The sequence below is a fragment of the Zalophus californianus genome, chromosome 1, assembly GCF_009762305.2.
Source record: "Zalophus californianus isolate mZalCal1 chromosome 1, mZalCal1.pri.v2, whole genome shotgun sequence".
Classification (NCBI taxonomy): domain Eukaryota; kingdom Metazoa; phylum Chordata; class Mammalia; order Carnivora; family Otariidae; genus Zalophus; species Zalophus californianus.
In genome coordinates, this window is record NC_045595.1 from 5,743,593 (window position 1) to 5,765,301 (window position 21,709).

The following is a 21,709-nucleotide window of genomic DNA, read 5'->3' on the forward strand; positions in this document are numbered from 1 at the left end:
ACGGCGGCACGAAGCAAAGCAAAACTCATCCAGAAGGCATTTTTTTCTTTCCCTGAGTCAGCGTGGCTCACCGGGTCAGAGGCGCCATGGTGGGAGTGGGCGGTTGTAGCGGGAAGGGGCCTCTGCCGAGACCTCACAGCTGATTGCTTTGAACTTTTAACTTCTTATCGCCCGCAGCCTTAGCTATAGACCACCCCAGGGAGTAACCACCCTCGCACCACTTATCATCTCCCCGCTTTAACAGGAGTCCCTGGTGGGGACCTCGATCCCCTGGGCGGAAGCTTGTGGCTTTGGGGGCGGGGCTTTGGCGCGGGGCGGGGCCTAGCCCGGGGCGGAGCCTGCGAGCCCTGCCCCGCTCCGCTCCGGCGGCTGAGCCGCCCCGGGGCCCCGCGCCTGGCCCTCCCCGGGCAGTGGCTGTGACCGTCCCCCGGGGCCCGCGCGCGCGCGCCTGCAGTTCCTTGGCCTCTTGCTGCGGGTGGGGGAGGGGGCCGGGACGCGGCTCCGCGTGGCTGGGGGCGTGGGGACGCGGCGTGGCGGGCCCGGCCAGCCTCTCCGCTCTGGTCCGCTGCCCCTGCCGGTCCCGCCGCCGGCAGCCGCCAAGGCGTGGCGTGACCCAGACTTGGCTGAGGTCCCCTGCGAGCGAGCCCACCTCCCCTCCCTGCCCCTCACGGTTTGTCCCACCCGCAGCCTTAAGGGGGTGGAGGGTGTCTGAGGCGCCTGGGCTCAGGGCAGACAGGGATTTGCGCCATCTTGGGCCCCGCACAGGTGTCAGGGAGGCGGACGGGATGCTCAGACCCTGAATGAAAACCCCGGAGTTCTGAGGACCGGAGCTGCTGAGTGTGAGGGCCAGATGCTCAGGGCCAGGGCTGAGCTGGGAAAGGGGCGGCCTCTTCTGTTCCTACAGCTGCTGGAGGCGGTAAGGGTGGACTGCTTACAGTAGGAGACCCTCTTCTGCATGTGTGAAATGAGCGCAGCTGGCGGGGTGGGGTGGTGGTGGACAGAAGTCTTTTCCTGCCTCTGGTCACCAGCCCTGACGATGGGGGCCGTTGGGGGGTGGTCTCCAGCCTGAAGACGAGCCAAGCTGAGGGACTGACCACAGCCCAGGGCCTGCAGGTTGGAAGGGCCGGCAAAGACCTTCCTTCCATGAGCCCAGCTCAGCTCCTGAAGGGAACCGCTAGGGAGGGCACACAGATGGTCCACTGCAGAATGGGGTGGGGGAGGATGGGCTCTGTGATGGGGAACCCTCCCTTTGGAGTGAGTTCCTCTTGGGGCCGGCTCACTCTCATTTCTCTGCTGGAGAACAGTCCCAGGTGTTCAGTGTTGGCCCACTTTACAGAGGAGGAGACCGAGGGTCAGGGAGGCTCTGAGAGTCATCAGAAAGGCACAGGGGCCCTGGGGAAGTACCACCAGCTGAAGTGGGGGTCCTCCTGCAGTTGCCGCTGCATATTAGATCTCCCCTTCCCTGTGCTGCCTACAGCTCTCCTGAACCTCTGGTGCCTCCAGGTCCCTGCTCAGGTGGCCTCGGAAAGCAGCAGCTAGAGGCCCTCCCCCCACACCACCTTGTGCATGTCAGGAGGCGCATACCAACCCGTCTGCTGGGCCTGGACTCCTGCTGTGCCTAGCTGCCTCCTGCTCTGGCCCAGATGTACAGTGGTTACCAGGCAACTGGAGAAAGGGAGGAAAGGGGGTTTTTCCAGGATGCCTTGCAAGCCTCTGGCCTGACTTTCAGGGACTTAATTTATAGACTGTCCCTGTGTGACCCCTTTCACTGTGTTCCTGATATGGTTGACCTTGCTGCCTCCTGGAAAGCTGGCTTTGAGGGGCTTCCCTCCCCAGGCTGACCAGTGGTCTCTGTGTTCCATGGGGTAGCTGCACTGACTGTCTGGGTGGGCACCAGGCCACCCAGAGGGACTTGGGCCACTGGCGCTGGTTGTATGCAGCCTTGGCCTCAGTCCTGGTGCTTCCCCTGCTCTCACAGGACGTGTGGGACAGGCCAGCTGGACTGCCCCAGCTAGGAAGGAGGCCTACTGCAGGGCCTTCCAGGCTGGGGCTGAGGCAGGGGTGGCATGGAGAGGAAGGGCGGTGGGCTCTGAGGAGAGAGGCCCATGGGGCCCTCTACGAGACCCTCTGAAGCTGCTGAGCTCCATTCACCCCTTCCACACAGGTTTTCTGGGTGCCTCTTCCATACCAGCTTTTTGCTAGGCCCCGGAGTGATGGCAGTGAATAAGCAGATGTGTCCCGGCCATGAAAGATGACAGTAGTGTCACCGAGCCTCACTGAACATCTGTTGGGGACCATTTGTTATCTTGTTCATTCGGCAAACAGTTAGCAAGGGCCTACTGTATGCCAGGCACTGGGCTGGGTGCCAGGGGAAAGCAATGAAGGAGACACATGGTCCCAGGGTAGAGCAGACGAGACAAGCAGCAAATATGAAGCGAGATACTTCGAGATTAGGATCATGGCTACAAATCCTGGTGTGACAGGAAGACGCTGGGGACGGGCTGGGCTCCTCCAAAGAGAGTGGCCCGAGATGATAACCACCCTGTAGGATTAATATTCATCCCCATTTTACAGGGAAAACGCAATCAACTAAAGCTCGGAAAGGTTAAGTTGTCTGCCCAAGTAAGCGGGGCCGGATTCCAAGCTCAGCTCTGACCCCTTCATTCCACGTGTACTGATTGGGGGCTGTATTAAGCATGTCTTGCGGCACCTGGGTGGCTCAGTTGGTTAAGCGTCTGCCTTCAGCTCAGGTCATGATCCCTGGGTCCCGGGATCGAGTTCCGAATCAGGCTCCCTGCTCACCTGGGAGCCGGCTTTTCCCTCTCCCTCTGCCACACCCTGCCCTGCTTGTGCTCTCTAATAAATAAATAAAATCTTTTTTTAAAAGATTTTATTTATTTGACAGAGAGAGACACAGTGAGAGGGAACACAAGCAGGGGGAGTGGGAGAGGGAGAAGCAGGCTTCCCGTGGAGCAGGGAGCCCGATGCAGGGCTCGATCCCAGGACCCCGTGATCGTGACCTGAGCTGAAGGCAGACGCGTGACGACTGAGCCACCCAGGCGCCCCAAATCTTTTTTTTTTAAGAAAAGCATGTCTTTAAAAAATTTTTAATACTATATTTTATTTAACCCTATCTAGAAAAATATTATCATTTCCACATGTAATCAAATAAGAACAACTAATGAGACATCCCCCCCTTTTTTTGGCATAGTAAATCTTGATTGTACATTTGCAGCACGTTTCAAGTGCCAAATAGCCACATGTGGTGGTGGCTAGTGGTTACCTCAGTGGGCAGGGCAACTCTAGCCACAGATAATTGTCAGTTCATAATTTCATACTGATTCATTTTTATTTCTGTTCTTTATTAAGACTTTGTTTTAAAAGAGCAGTTTAATTTTCGCAGTGATACCAAGGGGAAATCACAGAGATTTCCCACATACCCTTTGCCCTACACATGGATAGTCTCCTTCGTTATCAACAACCTGTCCTGGAGCCCTGGATGGCACATTGCTATCATCCAAAGTCCATAGTTTGTATCAGGGTCCACTCCTGGTGCTTGCTGTACGTTCTAAGCATTGGTACAAATGTATAATGACACGCGTCCATCTTTATGATATCAGGGTATTTCACTGCCCTAAAAATCCTCTGTGCTCCAAGCACGTCTTTTTTATGATGATGTTTTGATAGCCGGGACCTCCCTGATCATGGAAGGACTCGCCCGTCCCAGGGTTAGCAGATTCCTAGAGATGGTAAATGCCTTGTGAGCGAACCTTCCATACGCAAACCAGCCAATCCAGAGCCCACACTTGAGCCCCTTTCTTTCTGGGTCTCACACTCAGGGCCACCGTCCCCTGCCCTGATCACCCCAGAGCCAGGTGCCAGACAACTAGGCACAGCCCCTATACCCCAGAGCTGAAATCATGCAAACCAGCCAGGGCTGAGCCTCAGGTGCTGCCTCACCCATTCCCTCCCGCGGAAACCAGAGAACAGGCTCTTACCCACCTTTTTTCCTCACTCCCTCTGCCTCCTGACCAAGTCTGGTGCTTCCCCATGTGGCTCTCTGTGGCATGGTGTGCCCCATCCTCTTGAGATCTGTGAGTAGAAACTTTCTTTTTTTAAGATTTTATTTAGAGAGAGCGAGGGAGAAAGAGCATGGGCGTGTGTGTGAGCAGGGGGAGGAGCAAAGGGAGAGGGAGAGAGAGAATCTCAAGCAGACTCTATGTCGAGCACGGAGCCGGACGAGGGGCTCTATCCCTTGACCCTGAGATCATGACCTGAGCAGAAATCAAGAGTCAGACACTTAACCGACTGAGCCACCCAGGGGCCCGAGCAATCTATATTTTTAATGGCCATCATCTCCTGATCTGTTGGCCTCACCATATCTGAAAAAGAATAAAACCTACATTTTAAAGCAAGTGCCAAGTGATATGCAGAGAGCTGGAGATAGAGAGCAGATAACAGATGTACCACTCCCCACGTGAGGCTCACAGCGAGAGGGGGGAACATAGTCCACCTTATAGATGAACGTCCACACGCAGGCTGCGGAGATGCAGAGGGCACCCCACCAGCTATCCAGAGAGAACAGCTACTGAATGGAGACCTGCAGGGCAAGCAGGTGTTAGTCAGAGGTCAGACAGAGCAGGACGCCAGAGGGACCTGCCAAGCACAGGATGGCTGGGGCGGGAGATGGGGTGGGTAGCGGAAGATGAGGTGGGAGGAGACAGTCTATTCAGGGCCTCATATACCGAGCCAAGAAGGGTGACCTTCGTCGAAAGGGCACTGGGGAGCTGCTGAGGGATTAGCCGGGGAAGGGCTGTGGTCAGCCCTGTGTCTGAGCTCTGCCAAGGTCACGCAGAAGATGCAGTGCAGGGACATCAGCCCAGGCAAGAGAAGACTCAAGAGTAACAGCTTGTCTTCCCATGAGGGCTGTGAGGAGGGCCCTTCTGGTCCCTTTTGTGCTCTACACCAGCAAGAAATAATTCAGGAGATGTTTACTGAGATCTACTATGTGCCGGATTCCGTAGTTACAACACAGTGACAAGACAGATTTAGTCCCTACTGTCACGAAGATATTTTAGTTTTATTTTTCTAACAATGGGCTTACAATAGCGTCTGAGGAATGCTGACATGACATAAAACAGGGACCTAGAAAAGAGAAAAAAAATTACTAAAATCAGAAATGAAAATGGGGTAGGGGCACCTGGCTGGCTCAGTTGGTAGAGTGTGCAACTCTTGATCTCAGCGTCATGAGTTCAAGTCCTACACTGGGCTGGAGATTACTAAATAAATAAATAAATAAATAAATAAATAAATAAATAAATAAATATTTTTTAAAAAAATATGGGGCATAACTACTGCCCTTACAGAAATTTTTAAAAAATGATTAGAAGAGGATATTATGAACAATTGCACACCAACTAATTAGATAATCTAAGTGAAACTAGCAAATTGCTAGAAACAAACTACCCAAACTGACTCGAGAAGTAACAGAAAATCTGGAAAGGGCTATTACAGGTAAGGAGATTCCATCAGCAATCAAAAACCGCCCAACAAAGAAAATCCAGGACCAGGTGGCTTCATTGGTGAATTCTACCAAACATCAAAAGAAGAATTAACACCAATCCTTCTCAAACTCTTCCCAAAAAAGAGAAGAGGAAGGAACACATCCTACCTTATTTTATTCTATGACATCAGCATTACCCTGATACCAAAGCCAAGTAAAGACATTGCAAGAGAACTACAGACCAATGTCCCTGATGAATATAGATGCAAAAATCCTCAACACATATCCCAGAAACGAATAATACACTATATGTTAATTAAATTGAGTTTAAATAAAATTTTTTTAAAAAATCCTCAACACCAGGGGCACCTGGGTGGCTCAGTCGGTTAAGTGTCGGCCTTTGGCTCAGGTCATGATCCCAGGGTCCTGGAACTGAGCCCCGTGTTGGGCTCCCTTGCTCAGCAGGGAGTCTGCTTCTCCCTCTCCTTCTGCAACTCCCCCTACTCATGCTCATGCTTTCTCTTGTTCTCTCTCTCAAATAAATAAAATCTTTAAAAGAAAACCCTCAACACCAGAGTAGCAAACTAAATCCAGGAGCGTATTAAAAGGATCACAAGGGGCGCCTGGGTGGCTCAGTCATTAAGTGTCTGCCTTTGGCTCAGGTCATGATCCCAGGGTCCTGAGATCGAGCCCCACACTGTGTTCCCTGCTCTGCAGGAAGCCTGCTTCTCCTTCTCCCACTTCCCCTGCTTGTGTTCCTTCCCTTGCTTTGTCTCTGTCAAAAAAATAAATAAAATCTTTTTAAAAAATTTAAAAAAATAAAAGGATCACGAATGATGAGCAAGTATCTTGGGAATGCAAGGATAGTTCAACATTTGAAAATCAATTTAATATAGCACATTAATAAAATGAAGGAAAAACAACACAGTCATTTCAACTGATACAGGGAAAAGCATTTGAAAAAACCCAGCACCTTTTTGTGATAAAAGTACTCAATAAACTAGGAGTGGAAAGAAACTTCCTCAACCTCATATGATAACGGGCATTTATGAAAGACCTGCCGTGAACATTACACTCAGCGGTTGAGAGACTGAAAGCTGTCCCCCTAAGATCAGAAACAAGAAAAAGATGCCCACTTTCATCACTTCCATTCAACATTGTGCTCAATGCTGGAGTTGGAACATTAGGCAAGAAAAGGAAATAAAAAAGGCAATCAAACTGGAAAGGAATAAACTATATTCACCAATGACATGATCATATGTAGAGAGAAAACCCTAAAGAACACACACACACACAATTAGAGCTAATAAAGCCAGCAAGTTGCAGAATACAAGCTCAACACATAAAAAATCAGTTGCATTTCTATAAAATAGCTATTTAAATTTAAATTTAAAAAACAATTCCGTCTACAATAGCATCAAAAAGAATAAAATACATAAGAATAAATTTAACTAAGGAAGTACAAGACTTATGACTGAAAACTGTAAAACATGCTTAAAGAAATTAAAGAAAACCTAAGTAAATGGAAAGACATCTCCTTGCTTATGGAAGACTTGACACAGTTAAGACATAAGACATAAGACAGTTAAGATGGCAGTACTCCCCGATGTAGTCTATAGATTCAGTGCAATCCCTATCAGAATACCAATGATCATTTTTGTAGAAGTGGAAGAACAGACTCTAAAGTTCATATGGAATTGCAGGGGGACACTGAACAACCAATCAAACAGAAACCAAGGGCCACCATGATGGGAGTGGGGCCAGCCAGGCAGGACTTGTCAGAACTCAAAGCTCCCTCTGGCTGCTACAGCTATGCACGTCCTCCCTCTGAGCAGACCCAGCCTGGTACTGGCCCTTGCTCGGCTCCGGAGTCCTGACACCTCCACCTGGTCAGATTTCTTCTTAACCAGGTTCACTAGGTCAAATCCACAGGGGCTGACTCTAAGAAATGCTGTGCGGAACCTTCCCTCACCCACCAAGAGAAAACAGATGAAAATAAATAGAGCTTTGTGGTTCAACCAGGGGTTGGGGAGGCCCGTCCCCATTCACCCCAGATATGTGGGAACCCTTGGGCCTCTGAAGAGTTTGAAAAACCACTGGCTTAGCGGGTGGAAATCAAGTCCTTAGGGTAGTACATAGAACTGATCACATTTTCTATTTCTTCTTGAGTCAGTTTTGGTAGCTTGTTTGTTTCTATGAATTTGTTCATTGCACTTAGGCTACCTAATTTGTTGGCATTTAATTGTTCATAGTATTGTCTTACAAACTTTTACTTCTGTGAGGTCCTGAGTTTTGTCCCCACTTTCATTTCTGATTTTAGTTATTTCCTCTTTCTTCCTTAGTCTAGGTAGTCTGTCAATTTTATCATAAAACCAACTGTTGGTTTTGTTGACTTTCTCTGTTGTTTTGGTATTCTCTATTCCACTTATCTTCACTATAATCTTTATTATTTCCTTCTTTCTTCTAGCTTTGGGGTAGTTTACTCGTCTTTGTCTAGTTCCTTAGGATATAAAGTGAAGTTATTAAGATCTTTCTTCCTTTTTTAAAAGATTTTATTTATTTATTTGACAGAGAGAGAGAGCACAAGCAGGAGGAGTGGCAGGCAGAGGGAGAAGCAGGCTCCCCGCTGAACAAGGAGCCCAATTCGGGACTCAATCCCAGGACCCTGAGATCATGACCTGAGCTGAAGGCAGATCCTTAATTGACTGAGCCACCCTGGCATCCCAAGTTCTTTCTTCTTTTTTAACGAAGGCATTTATAGCCATATACTTCTCTGAGCAGTTTTTGCTGCATCCCATAGGTTTTGGTATGTTGTGGGTTTTTTTTTTTTTAAGATTTTATTTACTTATTTGACACAGAGAGAGAGAGAGCACAAGTAGGCAGAGTGGCAGGCAGAGGGAGAGGGAGAAGCAGGCTCTTCGCTGAGCAGGGAGCCCAATGTGGGGCTCGATCCCAGGACCATGGGGTCATGACCCGAGGCGAAGGCAGCCGCTTAACCGACTGAGCCACCCAGGCGCGCTGTATGTTGGGTTTTTGTTTTCATTCATCTCAAAATATGTCTTAATTTCACTTGTGATTTCTTCTTTGGCTCACTGGTATTTAAGAGTGCATTGTTTAAGGCATACAGATGGCCAACAGACAGACACATGAAAAGATGCTCAACATCACTCATCAGGGAAATGCAAATCAAGGGCTCCTGGGTGGCTCAGTTGGTTGAGCGATTGCCTTCGGCTCAGGTCATGATCCTGGAGTCCCGGGATCGAGTCCCGCATCGGGCTCCCTGCTCAGCGGGGAGTCTGCTTCTCCCTCTGACCCTCCCCCCCTCATGCTCTCTCTCTATCTCATTCTCTCTCTCAAATAAATAAATAAAATCTTTAAAAAAATGCAAATCAAAACCACAAGGAGATATCACCTCACACCTGTCAGAATGGCTAGAATCAAAAACACAAGAAACAACAGGTGTTGGCAAGGATGTAGAGAAAAAGGAACACTTGTGCTCTGCTGATAGGAATGCAAACTGGTGCAGCCATTGTAGAAAACAGTATGGAGGATCCTCAAAAAATTAAAAATAGAATTACCACTTGATCCAGTAATTCTACGACTGGGTATTTACCCAAAGAATACAAAAACACTAATTTGAAAAGATATACGCACCCCTATGTTTACTGCAGCATTACTTACAATAGCTAAATTATGGAAAGAGTCCAAGTATCCATCGATAGATGAATGGATAAAGACAACGTGGTACATATGCAATGGAATATTACACAGCCATAAAAGAAAATGAAACCTTCCCATTTGCAACAACGTGGATAGAGCTGGAGAGTATAACGCTAAGTGAAATAAGTCAGAGAAAGACAAATACCATATGATTTCACTCACATGTGGCACTTAAGCACCAAAATAAATGAACAAAGGAAAAAAAAGAGACAAAGCAAGAAACAGACTGTTAACTGCAGAGAACAAAGAGATGGTTACCAGAGGGAAGGGGGGTAAGGGACGGGTAGAATAGATGAAGGGGACTAAGACCACACTTACCACAATGAGAACTGAGTAATGTGTAGAAGTGTCCAATCACTATAATGCACACCTGAAACCAATAGAACACTGTATGTTAACTGGAATTAAAAAAAAAAAAGTGGTGGTTAAATTCCATATACCGGAGAATTTTCTAGTTTTCCTTCTGTCACTCATTTCTAGCTTCATTCCAGTATGGTTGGAGAGGTTAGTTTGATAGTTTGTATGATTTTGACCTTTTAAAATACATTGCGACTTGTTTTGTGGCCTGACCACAAAACATACTGGCAGTCTATACTGGTGGATGTATATTTGAGAAGAATGTGTGTTCTGCTGTTGTTTGCTGGAGTATTCCCAATATATCGAGTAGGTCTGGTTACAACTATTGTTGAAAATGGAGTATTGAAGTCACCATCTACTACTGTAAAAGGGTCTATTTCTTCCTTCAATTCCGCCAATGTTTGATTCATATTTTCTGGGGCTCTGTAGTTTGGTACATATATGTTTATACTTTAAAAAATTTTTTAGGGGTGTCTGGGTGGCACAGTCGTTAAATGTGTGCCTTCAGCTTGGGTCATGGTCCTGGGTCCTGGGATCAAGCCCCGCATCAGGCTCCCTGCTCAGCAGGAAGCCTGCTTCTCCCTCTCCCACTACCCCTGCTTGTGTTCCCTCTCTTGCTGTGTCTCTCTCTGTCAAATAAATCTTTCAAAAAAAATAATAAAATAAAAAAATAAAAATAAAAATAAAATCTTTAATAAATAAAAAATAAAATAAATAAAATATATCTTTTTAAAGTTTTTAAAAAATTTTTAAGCTATCTCTACACCCAATGTGTAGAACCCACAACCCTGAGATCAAGAGTCGCACACCACCTACTGAGCCGGCCAGGCGTCCTGGTAGGTATAGGTTTATAATTATTGTATCTTCTTGATAGATTGACCCTTTTATCAGTAGGTAATGTTCTTCTTTGTTTCTTATAACAATTTTTCACATAAAGTCTATTTTGTGTGATATTAGTATAGATATCGCAGCTCTCTTTTAATTATTATTTACATGGAATTTCTTTCCCCCTCTCTTTCATTCCAATTTATTTGTGTCTTTGGATCTAAAGTGAGTCTCTTGTGGAAAGCATACAGCTGGATCATGTCTCTTATCTCTTCTGTCACTGTCTACCTTTTCTTTGGAGAGTTTAATCTACTTATCTTTAAAGTAATTACTGGGGTGCCTGGGTGGCTCAGTCGTTAGGCGTCTGCCTTTGGCTCAGGTCATGATCCCAGGATCCTGGGATTGAGCCCTGCATCGGACTCCTCGCTCAGCAGCGAGTCTGCTTCTCCCTCTCCCACTCCCCCTGCTTGTGTTCTCTCTCTCGCTGTCTCTGTCAAATAAATAAATAAAATCTTTTTTAAAAAAAGTAATTACTGATAAGAAAGGACTTACTTCTGCTATTTTATTATTTGTTTTAAAGGTGTGTCTTAGGGTGCCTAGGTGGCTCAGTTGGTTAAGCGACTGCCTTTGGTTCAGGTCATGATCCTGGAGTTCCAGGATCAAGTCCTGCATTGGGCTCCCTGCTCAGCAGGGAGTCAGCTTCTCCCTCTGACCCTCCCCCCTCTCATGTGCTCTCTCTCAAATAAATAAATAAAATCTTGAAAAAAAAAGTGTGTCTTATACCTATTTTGTTCCTTAATTTGTTCTTACAATTTCCTCTTGTGTTTCATTGATTTTTTTTATAGTGTACCACTTTGATTCCTTATTTCATTTTCTGTATATGTTCCATTATTTTCTTACTAATTACCTAGGGTTACAGTTAGTGTCTTCAACTTGTGACAATCCAGTTCAAATTAATACAGCTTATCTTCAACAGTATACAAAACTCTGCTCTTATACAGCTGCATTCCTTCCCCTTTATATTGTTACTGTCACAAGTTGCATCTTGATACATTGTATTCCCATTAACATACCTTTATAATTCTTGCTTTATGCACTTGTTTCTTCAATCATACAGAGGGAGAAAAAGGAGTTGCAAACCAATAATACAATAATAGTCACTTTACATTCACTTACGTGGTTACCTTTCCAGTGTTATTTCTTCCTGTGACTTCGAGTTGCTATTGAGTGTTCATTTCAGTCAGAAGGACTCCTATTTAGTATTTTTTTGTAGGGCAGGTTTATTAGCTATAAAGTCTCTTAACTTTTGTTTATCTGGGAGTATCTTAGATTCTCTTTCATTTTTTTTAAAGGTTTTATTTATTTATTTGTTTGAGAGAGAGAGAGAGAGCACGAGAGGGAAGAGGGTCAGAGGGAGAAGCAGACTCCCTGCTGAGCAGGGAGCCCGATGTGGGACTTGATCCCGGGACTCTAGGATCATGACCTGAGCGGAAGGCAGTCGCTTAACCAACTGAGCCACCCAGGTGGCGCCCAATTCTCTTTCATTTCTGAAGGATAGTTTTACCAGATACAGAATGCTTGGTTGACGGGTTTTTTCCTTCCATTACTTTAAAAGCCTTTCACTGTTTTCTGGCCTCTGTGATATCTGATCAGAAATCAACTGTTATTCTCATTGGAGATCCCTTGTATGTAACGAGTCACTTCTCTCTTGCTGCTTTAAAGGTTCTCCCTTTCTTTTTCCTTTTTTAAATAAAGATTTATTTATTTATTTTAGAAGGGGAAGGGGCAGAGGGAGGGAGAAACTCAAGCACACTCTGCTCTGAGCGCGGAACCCGATCTCATGACCCAGAGATCACAACCTGAGCTGAAACTAAGAGTCAGACGCTTCACTGACTGTGCCACCCAGGTGCCCCTCTTTATTTTCCAATAATTCAATTATAATGTCTTGGTGTGGATCTCTTTGATTTTTTCTGCTTGGAATTTGCTGAGCTTCTTGCACATACGGATTCATGATTGTTACTAAGTGTTCACTCAGTTTCTTTGAACAGTTTTTTTTTTTTTCTCTTCTGCCTCTGGGATGCCCATTATACGCTCACTTATACACTTAATGGTGTCCCAAAGGCGTCTCAGGTCCTGTTCATTTTTCTTCATTCTTTCTTCTTTTGACTCCTGGATAATTTCAACTGACTGATTTTCAAGTTCAGTGGTTCTTTCTTTTGCCCACTAAAATCTTTTGAAACTCTCCAGGGAAATTTTCATCTTGTCTTACTTTCTAGCTCCAGAATTTTTTTTTCCTGGTAAAATAATTGACTTATTTTTAAGGTTGACAAATTCTAGAGCACAACACTAAAGGGGACCTCTTAAGGGAAAAGGAGGGCAGGAGACATTGAATTCTCAGGTGTCAGCAAGTGGTACTACTGACCAACAACTTTTGGTTTATTCTTCTCATGTAACAAGAAGTCCAGAGGTTGGCAGTCCATGGCTGGTGCAGCAGCTCCTCGAGGCATGCTATCGGGATCCAAGTGCCTTGAATCTTTCCATGTACCACCCAGAGAAAGGATCTGCCTTCCTTAGGCCAAAAAATGGCTCCAATATTCCTAGGTTTCATGTACGTGCTCCTGGATGTAGCAGGATGTAGCGAGAAGGACAAAGGTTCGTGCTTGCCAGATCTGCTTTCTTGTATCAAACACCTGGTAGCTTTATTAAGCAGACTTCTACTTGTATCTCTCTTTTTTATAGTGTTATTAACTACAGTCTCCATGTTATACATTAGATCCTCTCTTCTATCAAGATCCCTTCTATTAGAAGCTCACTTGTACAAGATCCACTTTTATCTCTAAAATTGCCAGAGCTGTTATATGGCTACCTTTAGCAGGAGCTGGGGAAGTATTCTTAAATAGGCACATTATCATCTTCCTCCAAAGTGGGCTTCTGCTAATGAAGAAGATGCAATAGGTGATCTGTTTAATGACAAAATCCTCTGTAGCAATTATGTTAAATTTTTTAATTTTACTGATCTGCAAAAATTCTCAGACTATGTCATGTGAAAAGCAGGACAGAAAACATATGTAATATAATCTCAATTTTGTTTAAAAAATATATACCCCACACGTGGGAGTTCCAAAATGTTAACAGTAGTTAATATCTACAGAGTTAGCCTCATGTCAAAGGAGTATTGACAGACAAAATTTTTTTTTACAAAGTTGAATTTCCTTTTATTTGTCCTAAAATGCTGACTTTCAAACTTGAAGGGACTTCAATTATTCCATGTAGTTTCGATAACATTCTCTTATCTTTTCAGACCAGAGTCAAAATATTCGTACAGTATTCATACTGCAGCACCTTCCACCCACCCTTTGGTCGCTTGAACTGCCCTTCTTTGGTTCTTTTTCTGCTTTCTCAGATCTTTCTTGTAGTGTAGTAAGCAGAACTGTACTGGGTATTCCAGCTGCAGTTTGATCTATCATTGTTGGAATGGCTTCTGCTATGCCATGGTCTTCCAGCCGGTCTACTGTTTCTAGGACTATAAGATCTTCTATAGTTGTAATCAAAGGACCGGCTTCTTGATCTTCTTCTTTCATAACTCCGGCTTCTAGAACGTCTGTATCTGTCATAATCATCATAGCGTGAAGAGCTGTATACATTCCTCCCTTCCTTGGCTTTCATTTGATTTGGAGTCTTTCGATCCCCCTGTGCAAACTGCATTTCAATTTGGCGTCCACAAATCCACTTTCTGTCCAAATTATGTAAAGCGTCTTTGGCATCATGGACATCCTCAAATTGAACATAACCAAATCCTCTTGGACGGCGCATGTAGAAATCAAGTGGAACATACGCATCAACTATAGGACCATAACAACCAAATTCTCTTCGTAAATCTTCGGACCTGGTGTCGGCCACGTTCCTTACGAACAGAGACGTGTTGTGGGGGGAGCGCAGGTAGCGGGACATGACGGCAACGTGAGTCTCGGCAGAGGTACTAACGGGCTCAGTAAACTGTCCGCGTATCCGGCGGCGGAGCCTCCGATAGACAAAATTTTTTATCATACTAAATTTTTTCTGAATTTTCTATAATGAACTTGTATTATCTTTAAATAGAAAAAAAAAGTGTCACTTTAAAAAACATCCCATATACTCTTAAGGACGACTAAGTCCAAGATATTTACACTTACTCAGTTTCATCTTCATTGTCAAAAGAAAGGAGGCAACTGTTTTTGATTTGCTTTTGTGAGTTCCTTTTAACTGAGTCCTGCTTATTTATTTCATCTTCATTTGCCTTCCTCTGTTTTGAGCTTGCTGTTAAACCTGAGTATTTTTCATCCAAGGAACGTTAGACTGGTTTTCGATACATGATTCTTCCATCAGCTATAGCCAGTTCTTCATCTGCTTTGGCAGCCTTTATTTCTGCTTTAATTTTCATGACTTCTTCAACTGACAGGTCTCCCTTTTTTAAAACCACCACCACTTGGGGCTGTTCATCTTCTTTGTCACTGTGATCACCATCTTCATTTGGGGGCTGAGGCTGGATTCTCTTGGTTCCCATGGTAGGCCCTTCCCTGTAGCCAACCTGTTCCTTGAAGCGAGCCAGTAACGCCAGTTCGGCTGGCTGCACGTACGAAACCTGGTTCCGCTTGCTCATAGCTGCTCCCGGGAAAAACAAGTTCCTGGGGCCACCTGGAGATGGTCCATTGGCGACCTCTATTTGTTTCTTTCATACAATTTTTCTTATTGATAGTCTGTATCTGATGAAACATCGTTCTCCATATTTCCCCTAGTTCTTTGTCTATGGTTCCCCTTAGCTTTTTAAGTATATTTAACACAGTTGATTTAGTCTTCTTCAAGTCTAACGTATGTGTGTCCTCAGGGGTCACTTGTTAGTTTCTTATCTTCCTGCAAATGGGCCATACTCCTGTTGCTTGGCATGCTTCATTTTTGTTGTTGTTGAAAATTAGGCAATTTGCATATTACAATGTGGTAATTCTGTAAATCAGATTTGTCCCCCTCTGGCTTTGTTGTTGTTTGCTGTGGGTTGCAGTTGTCTGAATGACTTTTCTAGAATATTTTTTTAAAACTGTATTTCTTGTTGTGTGTGGTCTCTGAAGTGTCAGTTCCTTTAGCTTCTGATCAGCATTTGTTAGACATTTCTTAAATGCCTGAAGGAAGAAGGAGACAAGGGGTAGGCGGAGGGGGAGAAAGCTGAAAGAGGAAAGAGGAAGAGGGCAGGGTGGAAGGAAGGAAAGAGGAGAGGAGACAAAGTACTTCCTGGTGTTTGCAGACTGACTCTGTGTTGGGGCACTCCTGTAACTCCAAGCCAGGTTGCTTACAACTCGGCCTTAGCCTTCACTTCCTGCTAAAGATCAGCCACAGGTGAACACTTAGGGGCTTCTAAAATCTTTTCTGAGCATGCATCCTGCCTCAGGCACGGGAAGTTTTTCAAAGCCATTATTCCCCCAAGTAGCTCCTCCCCAAGTAGCTCCTCCCCCGGCTTCTCCTCTCAGGCTTTCAGCATGTCTGTGGTTTGTCCCAACTGTAATCTTTCCCCCCATGTGGCAGCACCTTGTTCATCTGCCTTTCAGCTGTACTCAAGGAATGCCCTCTGCATAGTCCCTTCCTGCTTTGAGAGAGTTACAAAGTGGGCAAAAGAGAGGCCAGTGCCTTGCATCTTTCCTCCAAGGAACCCCCAGACAGGTCAAAACAGGTGCACACGATTCCTCAGGAACAAGGAATTTTTGTTTCATTTTGTTTTGGGGGAGGAGGTAACAAATCATTCTATTTGAAGGAATGGTACAAGTGAACAAAGTCAAGTGGACATTCTAACACAACTGAGAGAAGAGGGAACGGTACAAACAGCATGTGTGCACTACCTGGCATGGACATTCCTCGTAGCTGCAGGGAAGCCCACCAAAGGCTCAGCGGTCATCACTGTCCCCAGGTGTCCTCATAAAAAAGATACTCTGACATGCAGGGGTTCTGGGGTCCCATCTTGTGCAAGCTGGTTACGTGATTGCCCAATTCTTTGATAGATTTCATCCTCTCATTCAATGTAGTTACACAAATGACTTGGCCATCTTTGTCAATGGCCGCTTTGTACAAGTTCTGGTTGTGACTGATTCACATTTTGCACCAAGCGTGACTTCTGCCCCACTGTATCCAGCCTGCTCTCCCAGGTCCCACAGTCTGCTTTCTTGCTCTCCTGAGGGGAAACTCGGCCACCGTGTGGGTACTACAGCGCCATCAGTTTCTCAGCACGGTCCCTCTCCTTGTGAGTTTGATGAGGAAAATCAGTGGCAACATTCCTCAAAGCCAGTTCATCGTGGTCAAAATAGAAAGATGTGGACGGGTAGATGCAGGAGGCACAGAATTCCAAGTGGATCCAGTGGTTGATGGTGGCCTCCAGGTCCTGGAGGTGGTCCGAGCCCACCTGCAAGGGGGGACAGGGTTGTCACAGGTGGCTTTGGAGGGTGGTGGCTGGGCAGCACTGGAGTGGCAGCTGGTGCCTTGGAATGGGTCCAAAGGTGCTGTGAGCAGGTGTCGGCACTCTTGGACTGGGACAGCGTGAGTACCACGAACGCTTTTGAGAGCCTGTTCTCTGCCAGGCCGTGTTCCAGAATGTGAGGCTGCATAGTGAACGACAGAAACTAAACCCCCTGGCCTCTCATGGCTCACATTCTAGGGTATGGCCTCTCAGCCTTGGCACTGTTGACACTAGGGGCTGGATACTTCTGTGTTGTCGAGGGCCATGCTGGGCATCATAGGGTGTCGAGCAACATCCCTGGCCTCCACCCACTAGATGCCACTGGCATTGCTCCCTGGTTGTGACGCCCCAAACTGTCCCCAGACAAAAATCCCTGGCTCCCCCACCCACACTGGGAACCACGGCTCCACTGAGAAACTGGGGGGATCCAAGTTTCCATCCTGTCTCACCGGCTGTATTGCTGTGTGTTATGTTTAAACCACTGACCCTGTTTGACCCCGATCCCTTAGGAGCTGTAGTTTCAAAGGATGCGACCACCATCGTCGGCTTGCAACGTGGCAGGTCCTGTACCAAGGAATTCTATATCCACTGATGTGACAACTGAGGCTCGGGCTGGTCAGTCCTGTGCCCAAGGAGTCAGGGCTGAGCTGCTAGGCTAGGCACCCCCTATCCGCTGGGCTATGCGGTGCCTCTGTTAAAAAGGAAGGGATGGGTAAGCTGAGGAGTCCGAAAGCCCAGGCTTTCGGGACCCCAGGCTGTACCCAAGTTGACAGCAGCAGGGCATAGGGGATGGGGGGCTGGGTGGCATGGTGCTCAGCCCGAAGCTGCTGTGGGTCTCTCCCCCAGCTGACTAGATGCCAGAGTCATGGTGGGGCCTGGTCACCAGGCGCGTGTTTGGGTGCTGCGGGGCGGGGCTGTATCTGGAGGCGAGTTGTCGGCTTCCTCCTGGGCTGCTGGTGCCAGCTGGTGCCAGTCAGCATGGGGGCAGGGCCTGGCCCACCCGGCAAGGCCAGCTACCTCCTGGGGCTCACGGGGTGGGACCTGCAGAAGGTTTAACGTGTCCTGGCTCAGGTCCACAGCCGATGGGGAGTCCTGTGACTGCCGAATCCAGATGACGGGACCTGGGGGGGGCGGTCACCTCCAGTGAGCTCCTGTGGGCTTCTAGCTGAGCGAGCAGTCCCCCCTCCTCCAGTATCACCCAGACAAGGAGGCCCATGCGTCCGCTCCCTCTACCTCCTTTGTACCCCATTTTCCCCTTTCTGTCCATCCCCAGTGACAGATCTGCCCCTCAGGGTTTTAAAGTGTAGGTTTTATTATTATTCAGGTATGGTGAGGCTAACACAGCAGGAGACTGTTACTCACAGATCCCAGGAGGAGGGGGCACCGCACACCATGTGGGGCCACACGAGGAAGCACCAGGATCGCTCAGGAGGCAGAGGGAGCAAGGCAGAGACATGAGCAGGAGCCTTTATTGTGGTTTCTATGGGACGGAAAGGCAGGGTCAACAGTCTCAGGACTGGCTGGTTTGAATAATCTCTGCGGGCTCTGGGGGGTAGGGGCAGGCCTAGTTGTCTGGCCCCGGGCCCTGGGGACATTAGGGCAAGGGAACATTGCCTCCTGGAGTGTGGCAGCCTGCTAAGGGGGTGGTCAGAGGAGGAGCGGTGGCAGGCGAGGTGTGTGCTATCTCTAGGGATCAGCTAGCCCTGGGAGGGGCAGTCCCTCCCACAGCAGCCAGGCCCCAAGAGCTCAAAGCATCAGAGTATAGAAAATAAAAACCACAACTGACACATTCCTCACCTCTCTGCTCTCACCACCCATTCTCCCCTCTTGCCTGTTTCTGCAGCCACCCTGTTTGGCAGGGGATAAACGCCAAGGATGCCTCTCCAGTCTCCCTGACCCCAAGAAACCTGGCCTCCTTGACCCCTCTTGCCAACTGTCCCCGTCACCTCCTGCACAGGCTCCACGGAAGCCTGACAGCAGCCCGTGTGGCCTGAGGGCCCCCGGTGGCTCCCTGAGGGCTCCTGCCTGCCTCGGCTTCAGAGACACACCCGCTCTGGATTCTTCTCCTCTCCTTTCCAGTCATCTCTGAGACAAGAGCATTTTCTCACGGTTCTGTCCCTGGTCCCTTTCTCTGAGGTCAGGTTGAGGCCACACAACCGCCCCCATTTGGTATTTTTGCTGCTGATAAAGGGATTGGAGGTGCCTCCTGGGCTACGTGTCCAATTATGAACTTTTGAACGCAAAATTCACTTTCCCTTTAGCCCTGTTGGCTAAAAAAATCAGAGATGTCTCTTCCTGGGGGTGGGGGCGAAAAGACCTGGGCCCAGGACACCTTAAAGAACCTGAGAAGGCTTTCCAAGTCTGCAACGTGAAGCAAAGACTGGGGCTTTTTGATCTTATTATGTATGTGTGACTCTTGGGGGATGGAGTGGGGAGAAAGCAGACAGGGGTCCCTGTCTGCTTCATCTCGGTGTTCTCAGCCTGAGAATGTCTGGTCCACCCAAGGCCTGACCCTCAACCTGCATACACAGAGTCCTCAGCATCTAATGGGAGAGACAGCAGGCCTGGGGTACGGCGTAGCTCGTGCCCCAAGAGAGGCGGAGGCCAGCCCGACCGCCCAGTGGCCGCCCCCCGCGCCCCCTTCCCCGACTCTGGCTCCAGAGTGAACGCACGCCTGTCCTGAGTTCCCTGTGGGCGAGGTAACAAATTACCTCAAGCATGGTGGCTTAAAACAATACAAATTTCTGATCTTTCAATTGTGGAGGGCAGAAGTCCTAAAATCAAGCTATTGGCTGGGCCAAGAGCCTCCTGGAGGCTCTGTGGGCCATCTGTGTCTTCACCCCCTCCAGCTTCCAGAGTGGCCCGTGCTCCCTGGCACGCGGCCTTCTTCCCCCCTGCAAAGCCAGCAGTGGAGCACCTTCCAGGCTCTCTCTGCGCCCCACTTCTGTTGTCACTCTCCTCTGCTCTGACCCTCCTGCCTCCCTGTCCTAAGGACCCTTGTGATGACGTTGGGCCACCAGGATAACCCAGGATCATCTTCCATCCCCAGAGCCTTAACTTAACTACATCTGCCAAGTCCCTTCTGCTACTGAAGGTGACATATTCTCAGGTTCTGGGGATGAGGACATGGACATCTGGAGGGGGGACATTATTTTGCCTGCCACAGCACCCACGGAACACTTCTTGGGGGAAGTGATATATGGACCCAGTTCTGGAAAACGGTGGGTGGGGATGGGGGTGGGGGAGAATTCAGGCCCCTGGAACAGGGCACATCAAACAGCAGGCCCCCTGAATACCTGACCCAGATGTGATCTGAAGGCCCTTAACATCAGCCCAAGAACCTAGGCAAGGGAATCCCCTCTCCAGGCTTGGTTCTGCCAAGTGGGCCGATTTTGCCCCCAGGAGACACCTGGCAATGACTGGAGAGATAACTGGTTGTCGAGAGATGGCTAGAGAGATGCTACTAAATGTCCTGCCGCCCACCCCCTTAAGAATCCTCCGGCCCAAAGGTCAGTGGCCTCAAGAATGAGAAGCCCCGCTCACAGCACAGCTACTAACAGCTGCTTCCTGGCCCTGTTTCTCCAAACCCGGAGGGGCTCCCCCTCACCCTCTTGGAGGGTGTCTGTCTGCTCAGTGACCTTGGGCCTTTCACACTAGTCCCGCCTTTCTTGGGAAAAGCAGCTTTCAGTTCCTCCTGACCCTTGGCCTGCCCTGGGTACACTTGGGTGGGTTGAACACTCCTCACTGGGGAAGGCGAAGGCCCAGGAAGATGGCTGGAAGAGCGGCCATGCTTTCTCCTCACACCACCCCATCCCAGCCTACCCTGCCCCACTCCACCCCAGGCTGACCACTCTGGCCTCTGGGTCCCCTCACACACGGGGAAGGTGAGGCAGATGGTGTGCCAGGGACACTGGCTACTGGGTGGGGACTAAGCTAGCTCACTCACAAAGCACAGGACAGCAGACGGCAGGACCCATGACAGGAGGAGGCGTGCCCTTCTTGCTCGCCAGCCGTGGAAGGGACCCCAAAGTGGGTGGCCTGATTCACTGGTGGGGGTGACAGGGGCAGGCCCTGCCAGAATGGGATAAACCCGGGCTGGGGTCTCAGTGCTACTGGTCCTCCCAGGAAGGGCCCGCTTCTTCCTCCTTCAGCCAGCAAATCTTTGACGCCTACTGGCTGCCAGGCCCTGTGCTGGACACCGGCAGTGACAAGACTCAGCCAGTCTCTCAGGGAGCCACAGTGGCCAGGGAGAGCAGGGCTCATGCTGGCAGCTGCTTAACTAAACTGGACCCTGTGCCGGGGGGAGTGGGAGATGGGGGCGGGTCTCACCACCGTTCTCATTTCGGCACCATGCTCATCTGCGTGAACAGGTGGGCTGCGCTACTGGGGGAAGGGACTGGGGACGCTGACCAGGGGAAAGGAGGGAGGCAGGGGTCTGGGCAGAGCAAGGCCTGGTGCGGCGGCACAGAGGGGAAGAGGAAGGAGAGCATGTGTCCAGTGGGGCCTCCCCTCGGTGTTAGCCCAGCAAAACCCTTGCTCCCGGGGGTAGGAAAGCTGCTCGGAGAAGATGGCCAGTCCCCCCCGCTGCTCCTGGATCCCCTCTCCTGCTCCTATGCCGGCTGTAGCTCATCTGGCCAGCCTCTGTGGACACCCGTGGGGCCCCTCAGCGGGCCTGAGCCCCTGATGTACGGCTCCCCATCCTCCCACTGGGGCTCCAGGCCAGCCCCACCCACCAGAGAATCCTGTCTCCTTAACTGCAGAAGGCTGGGCCGTGCCCATGGGTGACGAGGGCCTCCTGGGCTCCTCTGCCCACCCTTGCTGAGACCCAG

The 21,709-nt window shown here is 48.6% G+C and overlaps 1 protein-coding gene and 1 pseudogene across 1 annotated transcript; both read right to left on the bottom strand.

Moving 5' to 3' along the window:
- Window positions 1-3,173: 3,173 nt before the first annotated feature.
- Window positions 3,174-14,362, bottom strand: LOC113916417 (serine/arginine-rich splicing factor 10-like). The gene is made up of 4 exons (XM_035726404.1): window positions 13,759-14,362; window positions 9,542-9,593; window positions 4,003-4,092; window positions 3,174-3,740 (listed from the first exon to the last, which is right to left on the bottom strand). The coding sequence occupies exon 1, from the start codon at window positions 14,354-14,356 to the stop codon at window positions 13,805-13,807; it is 552 nt and encodes a 183-aa protein (XP_035582297.1). The 5' UTR covers window positions 14,357-14,362; the 3' UTR covers window positions 3,174-3,740; window positions 4,003-4,092; window positions 9,542-9,593; window positions 13,759-13,804.
- A 211-nt stretch (window positions 14,363-14,573) lies between these two features.
- Window positions 14,574-15,044, bottom strand: LOC113916418 (annotated as a pseudogene).
- Between the last annotated feature and the right edge of the window lie 6,665 nt (window positions 15,045-21,709).

Coding starts and splice junctions, on each gene's coding strand:
- LOC113916417 (XM_035726404.1), bottom strand. CDS start 14,356: ATGTCCCGCTACCTGCGCTCCCCCCACAACACGTCTCTGTTCGTAAGG.